This window comes from Hippopotamus amphibius, chromosome 9 (genome assembly GCF_030028045.1).
Source record: "Hippopotamus amphibius kiboko isolate mHipAmp2 chromosome 9, mHipAmp2.hap2, whole genome shotgun sequence".
NCBI lineage: Eukaryota > Metazoa > Chordata > Mammalia > Artiodactyla > Hippopotamidae > Hippopotamus > Hippopotamus amphibius.
In genome coordinates this window covers 45669453-45686801 of record NC_080194.1, presented here as the reverse complement: position 1 = coordinate 45686801, position 17349 = coordinate 45669453, and the positions used below count along the sequence as shown (strand labels likewise).

General features: G+C 35.0%; 1 protein-coding gene across 2 annotated transcripts in view; it reads right to left on the bottom strand.

Moving 5' to 3' along the window:
• GUCY1A2 (guanylate cyclase 1 soluble subunit alpha 2) overlaps window positions 1–17349 on the bottom strand; it is a 375283-nt gene that overhangs the window by 321759 nt on the left and 36175 nt on the right. For both annotated transcript variants that reach the window (XM_057749769.1, XM_057749770.1), the window contains exon 3: window positions 12361–12482. In XM_057749769.1, coding sequence (XP_057605752.1) covers window positions 12361–12482 — 122 coding nt within the window. The remainder of the gene's footprint in view (window positions 1–12360; window positions 12483–17349) is intronic.

The following is a 17349-nucleotide window of genomic DNA, read 5'->3' as shown; positions in this document are numbered from 1 at the left end:
CCCACCATGTTATGGTTCTTTCTTTATACTGTCAGTTGTAGAAGTTCTTTTCTGCTAGTCTTCTGGTCTTTCTCATCAATAGTTGCCCAGTAAATAGTTGTAATTTTGGTGTGCCTGTGGGAGGAGGAGAGCTCAGGATCTTGGTCATTCCCCCTGGGGAACTTATCTTTAACATACAAATCTGCAGTCCCTATTCTAGATATGATGAATCAGAATATTTGGATATAGTGTCTATAAGCCTCTTTTTTTTTTTTTAATGTCTCCAGATGATCCTACTATACAATCACTAGTGGAATCTACTCTTCTAGAGTCTGTAATAGAGATAATTACTCCTGGGATTAGAATTCAAAGGAATAATGCAAAAAATATCTCTCTAGGAAGGGCAAAAGCATAAATTCATAAATGTTAAAATAAATATACATATATTCAGAGTTGGCTTTTCTTCCTTTTTTTCCTCATCTAGCTCTGGAAAATGTTCAATCCTGACCAGTATGTAAGTCAGGAATTATTTCAGCATCCTTGTTTATGAATACCACACCTGTTTTTTTGTTCAACTGGATGCTATATGTGCTCCATTGGTTTCTTTTCACAGCTATCAACAACACTCCCCTTACATCAAATAACATTATACCTTATACCATCAATAATTCATCTCTTTTGTGGGAACCCACAGCTGGTTCTTCTGACTCCCCTTTTCTACATGCAAAGTGAAGTCCATTCCTTCATATTTCCAATCATTCTCTATCATCTCCCCAAAATCTACTCCAACTAAGTCTGAACAACAATAGTGGGGAATAAGAGTGTAGAAGCTGCCCAGAAATGCTACAATAAAATTCACATGTATCAAAGGAAAAAACTCTGACTAGTATTTCCAAATCTACATCTCCTTCCTTCACACAGGAAAATTACCATTTCTTATCATAAAGTTAAGATAGACTTGGTGGAAAACACCACAAGCCAGGAATTGGAAGTTTGGGCTCAATCATACTACATTTGAAATGAATCTATTATCTCTTTAACTACCTACCATTACAGGTAACAAAAATAGCAAAAGAGAACTCCAAAACACCTATAAAATTATCCGCAATACATAATCATAGCTCCCAATATGGAAAATAAAATACATGAGAATTAAATAGGCTCCTAAAAAGCAAATTAAAAAATTTATATTTTTGTTTTTGAAAAATATACTGACAGTGAGATAATAAAGGGAATACACCATATATAACAGTCCTTAATTTGAGTAACATCTTTATTCTGACTCAAAGTTCTATTCACTAAATTAATTTAAATAAATGGTGATAGAAATGTTGTCAAAGACCCTTGAAATTGACTGCACATCTAAACTCAAGGTTAACAAGAATGACAACTCATCCAGCATAAAACCTAGGATATTTGAATTAAACTCTAATCTTATTTAAAATTCTCATTAATTTTCAGGATAATTCAGTAACATGTTATTAAAATTTATAGCCCAGTCAAAGTTAGACATTTGCAGCAAAGAGCAATAAATACAGAGAACATAAGGGACCAAAAAAGAAAAAGAAAAAAAAAAGTAGACCTAAGGTAAAAATAATTAATTTAATGAATAAAAAGCATAAAATAAAAAGAGAAAGATGGGAGGAAAGAAGGTGATATGTTCATTTGAACTAAAAGATTCAAAGGGAGTGAACACAAACCACAAACATATGGAATCTAAATTTAAAACGTAAATATGCCAAATCACTATGAATTTGTTCCAAGAGATGGTAATAAAAATGACCTATGAGTTTGACATACAAAGTGGTATGGGCCCACAATCATCTTTCTCACATAGCAAAGAAAGAATAAACTTCTTTCCAACTCAAAGAAAAAACAAAAATTACTTTTTGTAATAGAAGCTGTAGAGAGGTCAATAAGTAATGCATCAGGTCTTACATCACAGTCTCATAGTCTTCCTGGCTTCCTCACAAGCCCATGCAAAAAACATGACCTAGCTGTGCTTGCATTTCTTCTCAGTCACAGATAATTTTTTCAGGTCATGAATTTTGCAGATATTAAATGGAAGTGATACTATTTCCTAAGAAAATAGCAATAGGAGATTGTTTAAGAGGCTTACAAAGCCTGCTTATGAGAATGAACTGAGTAAAAGAAGGTTTCGTTAAGTCACTGGCTACGAACAGTGTTGAAAGGAATTAAAATTACAGCAATCTGAGGATGAGGGGAGCATAAGCATATTAACAAACTGTTTGTGGGTATCTTATATTTTGAACATCTTCAATAAATAGGATTACAAGTCATATCACTTAAAAGTTACACCTAAATCCCTAAAGTATTTCATTTTCCACTATATAACAGTGGCTGACTCCATTCCAGGGGCTTTTTACCAAATCAAAAATCATACGAAAAATCTGGTATGATTTTTAAGCATACCAGAAATAATTTTTAAAACAGTTTCTAAATTCAGTTATAAAATCTTGGAAAAGCACTCATAATGACAAAACAGAAAAACAAAATTCTTAACTACAGTTTGTATATGTTGAAATTATAAGGAGATAGCAGGTGCTATTTTTCTTTATTAAAATTTCAAGGGAAAAGGCACATCTATTAAAATGACTAAAATCAAAAAAATTTGACAATATCAGTTTCTGGAGAGGATGAGGAGCAAGTGATACAGCCATTTTGGAAGAAACTTTGGTAGTTTTTTACAAAGCCAAACAAAGTGCAGCAATCACACTCCTAGGTATGTACCTAACTGATTAAAAGTCATGTCTACATAAAAACCTGCAGGTGAATGTTTATAACAGGTTTATCCATAATCTCCAAAAACAGAAGCAAACAGCTGTCTTTCAATAGGTGAATGGATAAGCAAATGTAGTACATTATTTATGATGGAATACTATTCAGAGAGAAAAAAGGAATGAGCTATCAAGCCACAAAAAGACACGTATTAATCCTAAATGCACACTGCTAAGCAAAAAGTAAATGAAATAAAACAGAGAAAAATGTGAAAAGGCTACATGCTGTATAATTCCACTTATATAACATTTTGGAAAAGGCAAAACTATAGAGTGGCAAACAGATTAGTACTTTCTAGGGATTTGTTGGGGGAGAGAGGGAGGGTTAAAAAAGTGAAGTACAGAGGATTTTTAAGGCAGTAAAAGTATTTCATATGATATAGTAATGGTGGATACGTGACCCTATGCATTCATCAATACCCATAGAATTTTACAGCACAAAAAGTGAACTTTCATGTATGCAAATTTTAAATGTATATATAGAATATATATATTTATATTTATATCCCAGAAATGGAATAAAAGATCCCAGAATGGGATGAAAAAATGAATTAGCTATCAAGTCACACAAAGAATATAACTATTACAAACTGTATTACAAGTGCATGAAAAAACCCCACTGAAGGTGGTAGAGTAGAAAGGTGCTGACAAATAATCTTGGAAATGAGTGCAGCCTGTTATGAGTCATACATAAATCCATACTCCAAAACTGCTCACAAACACTGTACTCTAGTTGATAAAAATCATTTCCCATGGGAGCATGTATTAACAATTCTGAGACAACTATAATCCTACACTGCAACTGAACAATTATGTAGATGAATGGCCAAAGGGAACCAGGTTTCTCACTGCTGGAGTAGGAGGTTACAGAAAGCAAGGGGGAAAGGTGAGAATGATCCATATAATGGATTAGAGGTGAAGACATCAGTATGAACTCATATTTGGCATAATATAGAAATATAGAAATATTTATAGACAGGCATATATATGCAGCAATCAGTATACAAATATAAATTTCCTTGCTCTGTCAACTGAGAAGGCCTAGAAGCAGCAACTCCCACAAAGCAATGAGTACACCTAGTGCCCAGATTTTGGTTTCCAACATCATTTTGGTCTCCAACAAAAGGAATCAGGACTCCTTTGAGACTCCTTTGAGAAATGACTTGAGAAATGACTGAGGCAGAAAATATACAAGATGAATCTGGAACATCATTTAGAATACAAGATAGTAAGGAAGTGCTCAAAACACACACACACAAAATCATGATGGACATATGTCAAAGTACACAGCAGACAACTGAAAGCAAGCTGATTAGTACTCTTCAAAATTGTCAAGGTCACCAAAAACAAGGAAAGTCTGAAAAACTGTCACAGTCAAGAGGAGTCTAAGGAAACCTAACAACTAAATGTAATATATCCTGAGTGGGATGTTGGAACAGAAGAAGACATAATTAATGATATCTAAATAAAGCATGAAATTTAGTTAATAATAATGTATCAATACTGGTTCATTAATTGGGATCAAAGTATCATATTAATGTAAGATGTCAATAATAGGGAAAATAGGTGTGGAATGTATGAGAACTTTCTATACTATCTTCACATTTTTTCTGTAAATCTGAAACTATACTAAAATTAAAAGTTTATTTTTTTTTTAAACTTAAAGGGAAAAGTAAAAAGCTACCTACTAAAAAATTCAGAAAAGAGAACAATCTCAAGAATTTAGGATGTGAGAGGTTTGCTCTCCCACACAAAAAAGTCCAGGATAGAAAGCTGTTATTGATAGGGAAATAACACATTAGAAATAAACAAAGAAGATTTAAAAAAGAAAGAAAGAAAAAAGACTGTCATGTTTTTCCAGTAAGGAAGAGAAGCTTAGTGTGAAGAAATTTAGCAGGATAAATGGGAAAAGGCTTGTCATAAGATTCAGAAGAAAATGTTCCCAAGAGAAAAAAATATCTAAAGGAGTACAGAAAGCCCTCTACATTTCCTCTCGATATACCTGTATCTTCTAAAACTGGACTGCATAATTTAAGGATCAGTTTTTATTAAAATGTTTTATAATTTTACATGTATTTGAGGCACTGTTCACACTCAGTGATCTCATTTCTTCTCAGGCCTACCAACTATATCTAATCATTTCAGAAAAAAAGTATACAAGCAGAGAGTAGAAAACAGAAGTTATTTTGAATTCACATTGAATCACTCCTCAGTTCTCTATTAGGAATTATTAAATGAGATAACGTGACAATATTCCTAAACTTAACCACTAAAAAAAACCAATGGCATCGTATACACAGCCTTTTGCAAGCTGTGTGCTAGGTCAATGACATCTAACATATTAAATTAAGCCACCAAGATCAGCTTGAAATCTTGTGGCCAACAGAATTGGCATAGGGTTTGCTTCAGCATAACTATAAAACCATATTTGTGTCATGAGCCAAACACTGTCACCCTTAATTTGCACTGTCAATACCTGAAATCTGGAAAAAAAGAAAGTTTCTAACCTATAAATGATACAAATTATAAGAAAACTGTATTCTCCCTAATACTAATGAGAAATAAATTTTATACTATTCATATGTAAACAAGTATTCCTAGCACACTTTTTTTAATGTTTGAGTCTTTTTTTAAGAACTTCTATTGAGATATAATTGACATACAGTAAACTGCATATATTTAAAGTGTACAACTTGATAGTTTTTTATTAGTAACATACATATGGCAATCTCAATCTCCCAATTCATCACCGCGAATACCTCCCCCAGCTTTCCCTGCTTGGTGTCCATATGTTTGTTCTCTACATCTGTGTCCCTATTTCTGCCTTACAAACCAGTTGATCTGTACCATTTTTCTAGATTCCGTATATATGCATTAATATACAATATTAGTTTTTCTCTTTCTGACTTACTTTACTCTGTTTGACAGTCTCAAGGTCCATCCATGTCTCTACAAATGTCCCAGTTTTGTTCCTTTTTATGGCTGAGTAATATTCCACTGTGTATATGTACCACATCTTCTTTATCCATTCATCTGTTGATGGCCACTTAGGTTGCTTCCATGATCTGGCTGTTGTAAACAGTGCTGCAGTGAACATTGGGGTGCATATGTCTTTTTGAATTATGTTTTTCTCTGGGTATATGCCCAGTAGTGGGATTGTTGGGTCATATTGTGATTCTGTTTTTAGTTTTTTAAGGAACCTCCATATTGTTCTCCATATTAGCTGTATCAAGTTACATTCCCTCCAACAGTGCAAGAGGGTTCCCTTTTCTCCATACCCTCTCCAGCATTTACTCTTTGTAGATTTTATGATGATGCCCATTCTAACTGGCATGAGGTGATACCTCATTGTAGTTTTGATTTTCATTTCTCTAATAATTAGTGATGTTGAGCACCTTTTCATGTGCTTCTTGGCCATCCATATGTCCTCTTTGGAGAAAAGCCTATTTAGGTCTTCTCCTCATTTTTGGATTGGGTTTTTTGTTTTTTTCATATTGAGTTGTATGAACTGTTTATATATTTTGGAGAATAATCCTTTGTCTGTTGATTTGTTTGTAAATATTTTCTCCCATTCTGAGGGTTGTCTTTTCGTCTTGTTTATAGTTTCCTTTGCTATGCAAAAGCTTTTAAGTTTCATTCGGTCTCATTTGTTCATTTTTGTTTTTATTTCCACTACTCTAGGAGGTGGGTCAAATAAGATCTTGCTGTGATTTATGTCAAAGAGTGTTCTTCCTATGTTTTCCTCTAAGAGTTTTATAGTGTCTGGCCATACATTTAGGTCTTTAATCCATTTTGAGTTTATTTTTGTGTATGGTGTTAGGGAGTGTTCTAATTTCATTCTTTTCCATGTAGCTGTCCAATTTTCCCAGCACCACTTATTATAGAGGCTGTCTTTTCTCCATTGTATATCCTTTCCTCCTTCATCATAGATTAGTTGACCATAGTTTATCTCTGTGCTTTCTATCCTGTTCCATTGATCTATATTTCTGTTCTTGTGCCAGTACCATACTGTCTTGATTACTGTCCCAGTACACTTTCAAGTAGTAATGGACTAAGTAAAAATGCAATACCATGAAAATTTTCATAATTCAGAGAACTAGAGAGACTTGTGTAATTAGCATTGGAGGTGTAATGGCCTAAGTCAATCTTAGGCCAATGAGCCTTGAAGGCAGCATGAAGCAGGGAAAGCTTTGGAATCATACTGACCTGGGTTTAAATCCTGCTTTTGTGGCTTGTCAGCACTGACAAAGGAAGTTAACAGCAAGTTAATGTCTCAAAATATGTTTCCTCATCCATAAAAGGGAGCAGTATTGACCTCCCAGTTCTGATGGAAACATTATTTTGTGAACATTCAGTAATACTTTAGCATTTGTTACTTATCAGGCTCCTATAAGTACTTTACATAAATTAACTTATTTAATCTTCCTAACAACTCTAGGAGGTATGTAATCATATCATCCCCATTTTACAAATGAGAAATATCTACTATGAAAAGATTAAGTAATACAGTTCATACAGCTAGTAAATACGTTTACATAACTAAGTAGTCTGGCTCTACTGTTTCCTCTAAATTACTATATTATAATATCATTATTAAATTGTTAATAAATCAGTTCCCTTCCAGCCACCCTAACTTCAATTCATCTCATTAAAATACTGACACTATTTACTTTTAATTTGCTTTTAATGAAAGGAAAAACTGATCAGTTACCAATTATAATAAGAAGAATATCCTATGATAAACCATAATGGAAAAGAACATAAAAAAGAATGTATATACATGTATAACTGAATTACTTTTTTGTACAGCAGTAATTAACACAACACTGTAAGTCAACTATACTTCAATAAAAAAATAAAATAAAACAACATTTGCCCCCACAAAAAAGGACTATATAGGCAGAATTTATTTATTGCTATCAATATTAACTCATCTGTAAAAATAATAAGTGGTTATTGTACCAACTAGTTCTCCAATATGCTAAATATGTTAAATATATTCTAATTACATGTTTTAGAGTTATTCTAAGAAAACTCCCAGGTAATCTTAATCCTAAAGTAAGGCTAACTAACTCTTCACAGTTTTATGGCCAATTAAAAAGCTGTTAACTACACAGTCCAAATCACAATAAAACAAAAAATTACATACAAGTTAATATATAAGCAATAAAATATTACTGATATAAAAGCAAGTGACAACAAAAAGTTCCATACCAGCTAATGATTCTGGAATCAGTGGCACTTTATAAGGAGCTCAGGTTTCACAGCATTTCAGAGTCCCTGATATCACGAAAATATTGTGAAGTATATGCACCAAAGGTCATCCCCTCCATCCTCCTCACAAGCATTTTCCCAACAAATAATCCCATGAAAACATTACTCTGACACTGACTTTAAATGCACTAAGTTTTTGGGGACAATAAAGCCCCACTCTAACAGAAGACTTCTGAAACAGAAAAAACCTTTAATGAATATTCTTTCACAATTCACGTCCTTCACCAATTATTTTGAGATAAAATGGATTTCCTTGGTGGTGCAGTGGTTAAGACTCCTTGCTCCTAATGCAGGAGGTTTGGATTCAATCCCTGGTCAGGGAACTAGATCGCACATGCATGCTGCCACTGAGTTCACATGCTGCAACTAAGGAGCCTGCCTGCTGCAACTAAGGAGCACACATACCACAACTAAGGAGCAGACAAGCCACACCTAAGGAGCCCACCTGCTGCAACTAAGACCCAGTGCAACTAAATAAATAAATAAAATATTTTTTAAAATATTTTTTAAAAACTACACTATAAAAATATAAAATATTTTTTAAAAACTGTAAAATATTTTTTATATTTTATAAACTAAAAAATATAAAATATTTTTTAAAAACTATACTTTGTTAATACTTAGTAAATAACTGATGCTTGTTAAAATAGTAAACCTGTGTTTGCTAAAATTCATCAGTAGATGAATTACCTTAGAGCTCTCATTTCTATTTGATTTCTGTCCTACTGTGGAATGCCTTTATCCTACACCATCTACTCCTCCTACACATCTATATCTATGGCTCTTCATGCTCTACAACGAAACACCCACAACTCCTTAAATAGTATCAAAAGCTGTTTAAACTGAAATTCTCATAATTCTCATTTATTTTAAATTGTATTACGCAAAGGGAGCTAAGCAATTTATCATCCCTTTCCCTTAAGTCTCCTTATTCAGCTATGTCTTCCTTTCCCCAACATTACCTAAATCCAAGATACAGGATCAGGTAGCAACACTTCAGCAAAAAACACAGTATAGACCCTTTAATGCTTCAGCATAGATGCTTCATTGTACCAATCAACTGTTACAATTTCCAAGAAAATACTCAATGCTGTACCTCATAAGACTATAAATACATTTTTATACTTAATTGGAGCCAAAAATGAGCTTTGCAGATTATGGCTGGAAAAGGTTTACATTTTTCAGACAATTAAAATTAGAAGATCAGTTTGGTATGCAAAACATGTACTAAATAAAGCAGTATGTTTAACACTAAAAGCCTCCAGTAGGGAGGGCATTGTTCACAACTCTCTCGCTTTGTATATCCTTTTTTCCAGAGTTTAAAAGCCTCCTTAGAGTACTGTACTTAATATCCCTAATTTGTAAATAATGAGACAATATAACAATAACTGGTTTTTAAGCCAACAAAAGAAAATCAATGGCAAAAATGTTGATGTCTAGAAATAGTTCTTTCCCATTACTACAGAGGGCATAAAGCACTTTGTAATGTGCACATGTTTCCAGGGAGTCCTAGAGAAGAGGCATGGAACAAATGTATGACAGAGGCATAACTGGTCTTCTGCAACAACCTTTCTCCTTCTCTTCAAGTTTCTCTTTTTATTCCAAGCCAACCACTTAACTCAAACTTCAACCTGAAGAGCTGGTAACTGATCAAGCTATCTAGAATGTATACTAAGTCATTAGAGATGGTGATTTGAAAGGAGAAAATCTGCTATTCTGATCATATTTTCTGACCTATGACTTAAACTATTTTTTGATCATAAGTGAAATATAAATAACATTCAGATGAGTGAACACAATTCTAGTCTTTACTGTAACCCTGTAATATTTTAAGAAGATGAGAGAAATATGTATCAGCCAATTCTAATCCACCAATATTCTTACCACACCACCCAAAGCTGGTAAATATAAATCGTAGAGTTGGAAAACTGCCCTCTGGCATCCACAGAGAAGGTTTCCAGGCATCAACATTTTTCTTAAATAGTTGAAACTCTATTTCTCCATGCTAAACTCCCCAAATCAAAACAGGCTCCCTTTCCTTATGGTGTTTTTCTTTCTGGTGAGTTAATCAATTTTTGCATTTGCATAAATGATTGCACAGAAGACTTTAAAGGTAATTTTTTTAAAAAGTGAGATCTAAGCAAACCAAGATTAATCATACTTCAGTGACTTATTAAAAATAAAAATAAAGCTTTCATTGACTATGACTAATAAAGCTGTTGTCTTTGTTCTCAGTTTATATTTCAAGAATTATGAAAGGACAGGTATGTCTTAGGCACATAATCATCTGATGGATACACGCCAGCATCTGGTGAACAGGAGGCAGTCATTTACAAGACTGTGCTTTTTACACTTTGAAAATAACTCATCATTACTTGGAGGGAAAAAACTTAGACCTAATACCTCTTTTCTAGAAAAATTTAATATTTATGGAAATCTAAACCTTGTTATATAGTCCCCTTCTAAATTATAAGTACTTATTTAAAAACTATGCTTTCCCTATCATCAGGTAGCATACTGCCTGCTGTTCTTTTCACTCACTAACTTAATCTATCAACTAAGCTGTGCTGGACCAACAATATCGCCTGGTGGTTACTATATCAAATTGTCTAACCTAGAGTTTCTTGTGGGAATTGTGTACACTTATTTGCAAGTCACAGTTCAGAAGTCTTTAGTATTTTTTACATGTTCATCATCGTGTACACCTCTTAGTCCCTCTAATTCAGCAATTCTCAAAATGGGCAGCATAAGGAAAGGAAAGGAAATGTAAGGGGCAGGGAATCATTTAGAAATTTGATAAGTAAAAAGCAGTTTTTCAATATATTAAACATCCCTCCGTCAAGATTCTGATACATCCCTCTTAGTGGGACATCATCTCACCTTACCCTTTCAAAAATCACAATGCATCAAAAGAAATAGATGTTACTTATGGGAGATTCCTGGGAAATACAAAATCAGAAAACTATAAACAGTTCCTGGGTAATGCCCAACCCCACACCCCCCTTTACTCTCACCCCTTATCTTCTCTAATAATAGTCTTTACTTGAGTAGTATGATATCCATGCAGTTGTACTAAGATTGAGGTAAGCAAATATTTGGCCTTCCTTCTCACTGCCCATTATTGTCCTGGACAAGTCACTTACAACTCTATGCCTCCCCTCCCAAAATGTCCATGTTCTTATTATAATATTGTATGTTTACAAAAGTTACCTAGGAAGAAAATGTAGTCAATGTCTAGCTGGAGTCCCAGCTTGAGTGTTAAAGCCAGGTCTGCCTCTGGGAGTCAAATATGTTTAGAAAAATCTGATAAACTCATGGGTTAAGGTCACCTGGAATCTGTTTGTAGGAGGGACTCAGATGTCTCCAGGGAAAGTATTTATTTATCCTAAAGGGAAAGAAAGGGAAACAAGTTTTCCCTAGTCTCCAAAATCTGATTCTGAGAGAGGTGATTCTGAGTTTTGTATGGAGTCAGTCACTAAGATTTGCTGTTCCCTACCACCACTCCCCAGAACTCCATGGATTTCTGTCTGAGTTATAAGGCAAAAAGAAGATTAAAAAAAAAAACTGAAAGAGGTATCTTTCCCCAAAAGCTCTGTAAGATATTAGAGCAAAAAATATTCCTGCTATGGTATCTATTTTGCGTATAATACAATGTAGCTCTCACATACCAAGAACTTCAAATCGTAAGATAGGACATCTCACTTATGGTACTGTAGGGCTGCACGATTCACTGCAATTTATAACAGTATCCCTTATCATGCTGGGAGCATCTAAAACAGCCCTCTGTCATAAATACTAGTATTTTCATAAGTAGGGTACAGAGACTTCCACAGATGACCTGCCTCACTGCCTTTGAGTTATAGAGTCCATTATGAGTATATGTGAGCCAGCTTCCCGTCCCAACCAAGTGTTCCAGAAATAATAGAATAAATAGTAATAAAAATAATAATAACAAAGCATGGACTTTCAGAAAAGAGGAAGATCCACAATTTCAAATGAGAGTAAGAGCCAGAGAAATATGGATTACAGGAGACCAATAATGCTCATATATGAATATTTAGAAAAGTTTGCCTGGAATGTAAGTATTTTTAATACAACATTTTCCAATCGCCGAGTAAATGGTATGCATGTAATTTCCATTTAAACATCAGAAGTATTGAAATTAAGTCACTTGAGACAAGGCCTTGGTCTCAGTTCGCCATAGTCTCCAAATCTCTCTTTAGTAATGAAATAAAACATTTACTCTTTTTCTTTTCCTCCTTCCCCTCACTCATTCTCTGTCAAACTTATAAATATATAGATACTATACCGAGTACATTAGCAGTACACTGAAGAATTCCTGAGACCTCTTCAATGTCTTCTTTGTTGAAATGGTCTGCATAGGAGCATCTGTTAGAGATATTGTAGAAATTCTTTTCTACATCCCTATAACTAAGAAGAAAACAAAATTAGCACATGGGGAAAGTTTTAAAAGCCTCTGAAAATGCACTCACATACATACACACAAACACATATAGTTTATGCTCTTAACACAATGACATTTTAAAATAACTGAAGCTTTAAGACATAATTTCTGGCATAACCCACCATTAACATCAGCGTAAGCAATATGGACCTGGAACTGGAGGCAATCATTAATAAGAAAGCAGTATGTGGAGAAAAAAAATAAATGATGAGAATCAGAAAGTATATCGGTTTGTATAGCTAATGTTTCTTCATTTGAGTGCTTCATAGCTACTGGTAATTTGTTTCTGTAATGAATTTGCCTAGAAAAAGAATAATTAACAGTGCTATTTTGGTGCATTGGCACTAACTGTGTTGAAAGTAAACACATCTTAACTTCTATCACAATCAAGAAGATAGCAGTATGGTGCATGGATAACAAATAAGCAAATAAAGTGTTTGGTGTCTGACAGAATTTGAATCATGGTCTTGCCTTTTCCTATCTGTGAGACTTTGGGCAAGTAACCTAATCTCTCTTAGTCTAAATTTCCTCCCTCATAAAACGGAGATACCTCCTAGAGTTCTTATGAGGACTGAAAGATAAAATGCCTGTGTTAACTGAAACTTTTCGAGTTTCCTCTGAATTAGAGCTAAGGCCCCAAACCTATAGACAATAGGGGCCAAATGCTCCCACATTCCCAAAAAATAGACAAGCATAGAAACCGCCTTCAGAATTTAAGAAGTGATAAATAGTCACTGCCACTGTCACCTCATCACCAGCATACAGAAGCAAAGGAATAGGGAAACTTTGAAAGAAAATAATCAGAAGAATGAGTTATTGGCCTAGGAAGAGAGCACTGCTGTTCTCTCACCTCGTCCCTCACACACACACACACACACACAAGTGAAAGAGAGAAGGGGAATGTTCCCTGCAGAAGCCCCATTGGTGAAGAGGGATCCACTCTATAGTGAATATCTGCTGAGGTGGCGGAATTCCTGATCAGCCCACTTTTCCTGAACGAATGGAAGAAGATTCCGGAGAGAGTTAATAACAGGTAAAATAAATAGAGCCAAACTGAGACCGGCCTACAGTCCTACCATTTGGCAAGGCAAAAAAATATGAGTTTCCCATGGGATATGGAGATATCATCCTATTGCTTTCCCAATCTAGAGGCTGCAGCCAGGGGCAGGGATTCCACCAGCAAGACTGTGGAGTAAAATCCACAGAGCTGGGAGCCAGGACATCTGAAGCAGCAAAGGCAGAAGCTATGTATGCACCTCTCTGAGGGTATCACAGCCAAGAGAGGATTATTACAAACACCAGTGCAGTAAACGAGGCTTCTACTATTTCCCACTGTATTCATGCCTGATACAACACATCAGAAGAGAAAAAGAACCAGAAAGGATTGGCCTAAAGCAGAGGAGTCAATAACACATGATATCATCTCTATATGGCATTCCAAGTTGCTCAGACCAAGGCCTGACCCAGGCAGACAGTGTCAGAGAATACGATTGGATATGAGACTGAAGTATTGAATTGGTCTGGAGTGGACTTTAAACTCCCTGAAAGTACTTGGAAAATAGACCAATCTGCCCAACCTAACATCAAAGAGGGCTCATCCTAGCATGTTTGAAATGATTGGAGAGAAAAAAGTAAAAGGGTTTCATGTTTGTACACCTCACTAAGATTAGACTCCAATAAATCAATCAAGCAAAATGCTTACTATGGTTTCTAGAAAGCCGGAATTACTCAATAAAAGGTAGAAGGGGGAGCACAGTCATTAAGCAGACAAATACAGGTCTATTTTTAAATCAAGCTCCACCATTTTAATCAGAATGACCTTAAACAAAATATTTTTTCTCACAGCCTCAATTTCCTCATCTGTAAAAATGAGCTTAATACAATAATCAATGAAATAGATTGTTAGTATTAAATAAAATAATATATAAAGTGCCCAGTATATTGCCTCAAAAACAGAGAGCAATCAATACACATTAACTTTTACCTAACTTATTGTTTTTATTCAGTAAGATGATAGATGTTATATGTAAATATATCAAAAAAGAGATCTTTTTTTGCTTTTAATTTTTTATTTTTATTATATTTATTGGCTGCTTTGGGTCTTCATTGCTGCGCACAGGGCTTCCCTAGTTGCAGAAAGCAGGGGCTACTCTTCATTGCAGTGCATGGGCTTCGCAGTGCATGGGCTTCTCAGTGCAGTGGCTTCTCTTGTTGCAGAGCACGTGCTTTAGGTACGAGGGCTTCAGTAGTTGTGGCTCATGGGTTCTAGGGCACGCAGGCTTCAGTAGTTGCAGCGCATGGGCTCAGTAACTGCGGCATGCGGACTTAGTTGCTCCGTGGCAGGCGGGATCTTCCCAGCCCAGGACTCGAACCCGTGTCCCCTGCATTGGCAGGCAGATTCTTAACCACTGCACCACCAGAAGTCCCTAGATCACTTTTTGGATAAAATAATTTACAGCCAAAATATCTGACCATGACAGCTTAAGTAACATCACTGAAGTTTGTTTCACAGAATAATCAGGGTTAACCCACTCCTAATTTCACTTCTAATGTTCTACTGAAATTATTCTAACTTAGTCCTTATTAAATTGTCAAAAAAAAAAGAGAACAGAAGGTGGACTGTATAAAACAAAGATAGGGCCCACAGTGATAAATGGATTAATAATTTACTTTTAGCTTATTATAGGAAATGGTGTCCCAGACCAATATGAGGTTGGCAGCAGTGTTACCGGTTATATTAGCAAAACAATGCTTATTCTGGCAAAAAGCATAAAATGAATGGCATGATTCTGAATACATATTTATCTATACTTTGGGGTTTAAAATATAAAATGAATGAAAATTATGTTTCAGAAAGATGATCATGTATTTTCAAATATGATTTAAAGAAATCTCTGCTTTGTCTTCATTACCATAGCAATCTGTTTTTCTGAGCTAAAAACCAGCAGGAGTTGTATAGTATAAATATGAGTAAGAGCAGTTGGATTAGGCACTCTAGAGGAAGAAACTTAGATTTTAAAAAATCCAAATACTCTGTAGGAAGAAAACTGTAGCTGCAACATGAACTGGGCATGTTTAACTCCTGATGCTAAACACATGATTCCAGAGTTTTAAAGGCTCAAGAAGAACAAGTAAAGGAGGATAAAAGGAAAGACAATCAGCAAAAATTGAGGTGCAAAAGAGTCAGATACAATAATGGTAATTATAATTCAACAAACATACTGATTACCTATGTATACCAGGCACTATACTACTTTATATGATTATATTACTTACCACATTATTATCATAAATATTTCATTTAAACGTCACCCCTACCCTTCTATTATTCCCATTTTTAAAAATGAGAAAATTGAGACTCAGGAAGGTTAAGCAATCCGCCCATGATCATTCAAAGGCACAACCTGACTTTAAATCTGGTATGTCTACTTCCAAAGCATATTTTCTGAGTCCCGTGCTCTATACTACACAATAAAGCTGCACAGAGAGAAGGGCACGAGATAATCACTAGAAAGACATCAGAAAAAAAAGTCACCATAAACCAGATTTCCCTCAATCTTGAGTTCCTTTTGATTTTGAAGGAAAACACTGCCTGTCCCCTACTCACCACTTTTGCTTCTCACTATTCTTCCCACCCCACACTGCCTCAAAAGCTAGTCCATTCCCTAGAAGCTTGAGTTAAAGAGAGAGTAACATTAAGACGAACACTTATTGCCCTCTTTTTCTCATTTTAGACTGAGGGAAGAAGACTGTGCTACATAAACAAGAAGCTATCCAAGTGAGCATGCATATGTAGAGTTTACATAGCAATTAAAATTTACCACAAAGTGTATCTGACACACACCAGCAGAACATCAAGCATAAATGGAAAACTATGCAAATAATTCAGTATAATTTATGCCATAAAGAGAAGGATTTTGGAAACTAGAACTATAAATTTTAGAACTATAATGGACCCTAGAGATTATCATTTCAACCCCTCATTTTACATCCCCTTCCCAAGCATAATTTACTTTTTTATCCACTATATACATACCTCTGTGTACATACCTCTAGGGTACAATGTATTCATTTATCCACACTCCTCCCTCTCCTTAAAAAATTGTTAGTTTCTCCTAAGTACCAAACATTTACAAAGACAATAAAAGTAAATAAGAAAAATAACCAAATAAGAAAATAAACAAGATAATATAAGCTAATGATAAGCACTATGAAGAGAGATAACAGAGACTAACGTAATAGAAAATCATTGGGGTTGGAGACTAAGGTAGGGGATAGAGGCCTACTTTAGGTCAGGTGTCATATCTTCCTGAAGATATGACATTTAAACAAAGACTTAACTCTATAAAAGAATAATCTATGCAAACATCTGGGGACAGAGCATTCCAGGTATGTGAAATAGTATGTGCAAAAGCCTTGAGGCTAAGCAAGCTTGGTATAGTTGAGAGACCAACAAAAGCCTGCAGTGGAGTGAAAAGTGGGGAGTGGAATAGGATGAAATCAGAGAGGTGAGCAGAGGCCAGATCACAGGAAGAGCTCAGATTTTATTCTATCACAGTAAGTTATTACGTGGTTTTAAACAGGGATTTCAAAGCATGATCCCTGGACCAGAAGCATCAGCAGCATCTGGGAACTCCTTAGAAATGTCAATTCTTGAGTCCCACCCAGACATACCTGATCAGAAACTACAGGAGTAGAAGCCAGAAAACTAGACTGGCATCTCTATCTGAGAGACGATGGTGACAGCAGACATGAAGAGATGAAGATTTATCACACTGCATGAATAAATCATTTAAGCACTTATTTTCCCAACTTGAATGATCTCTATGAATA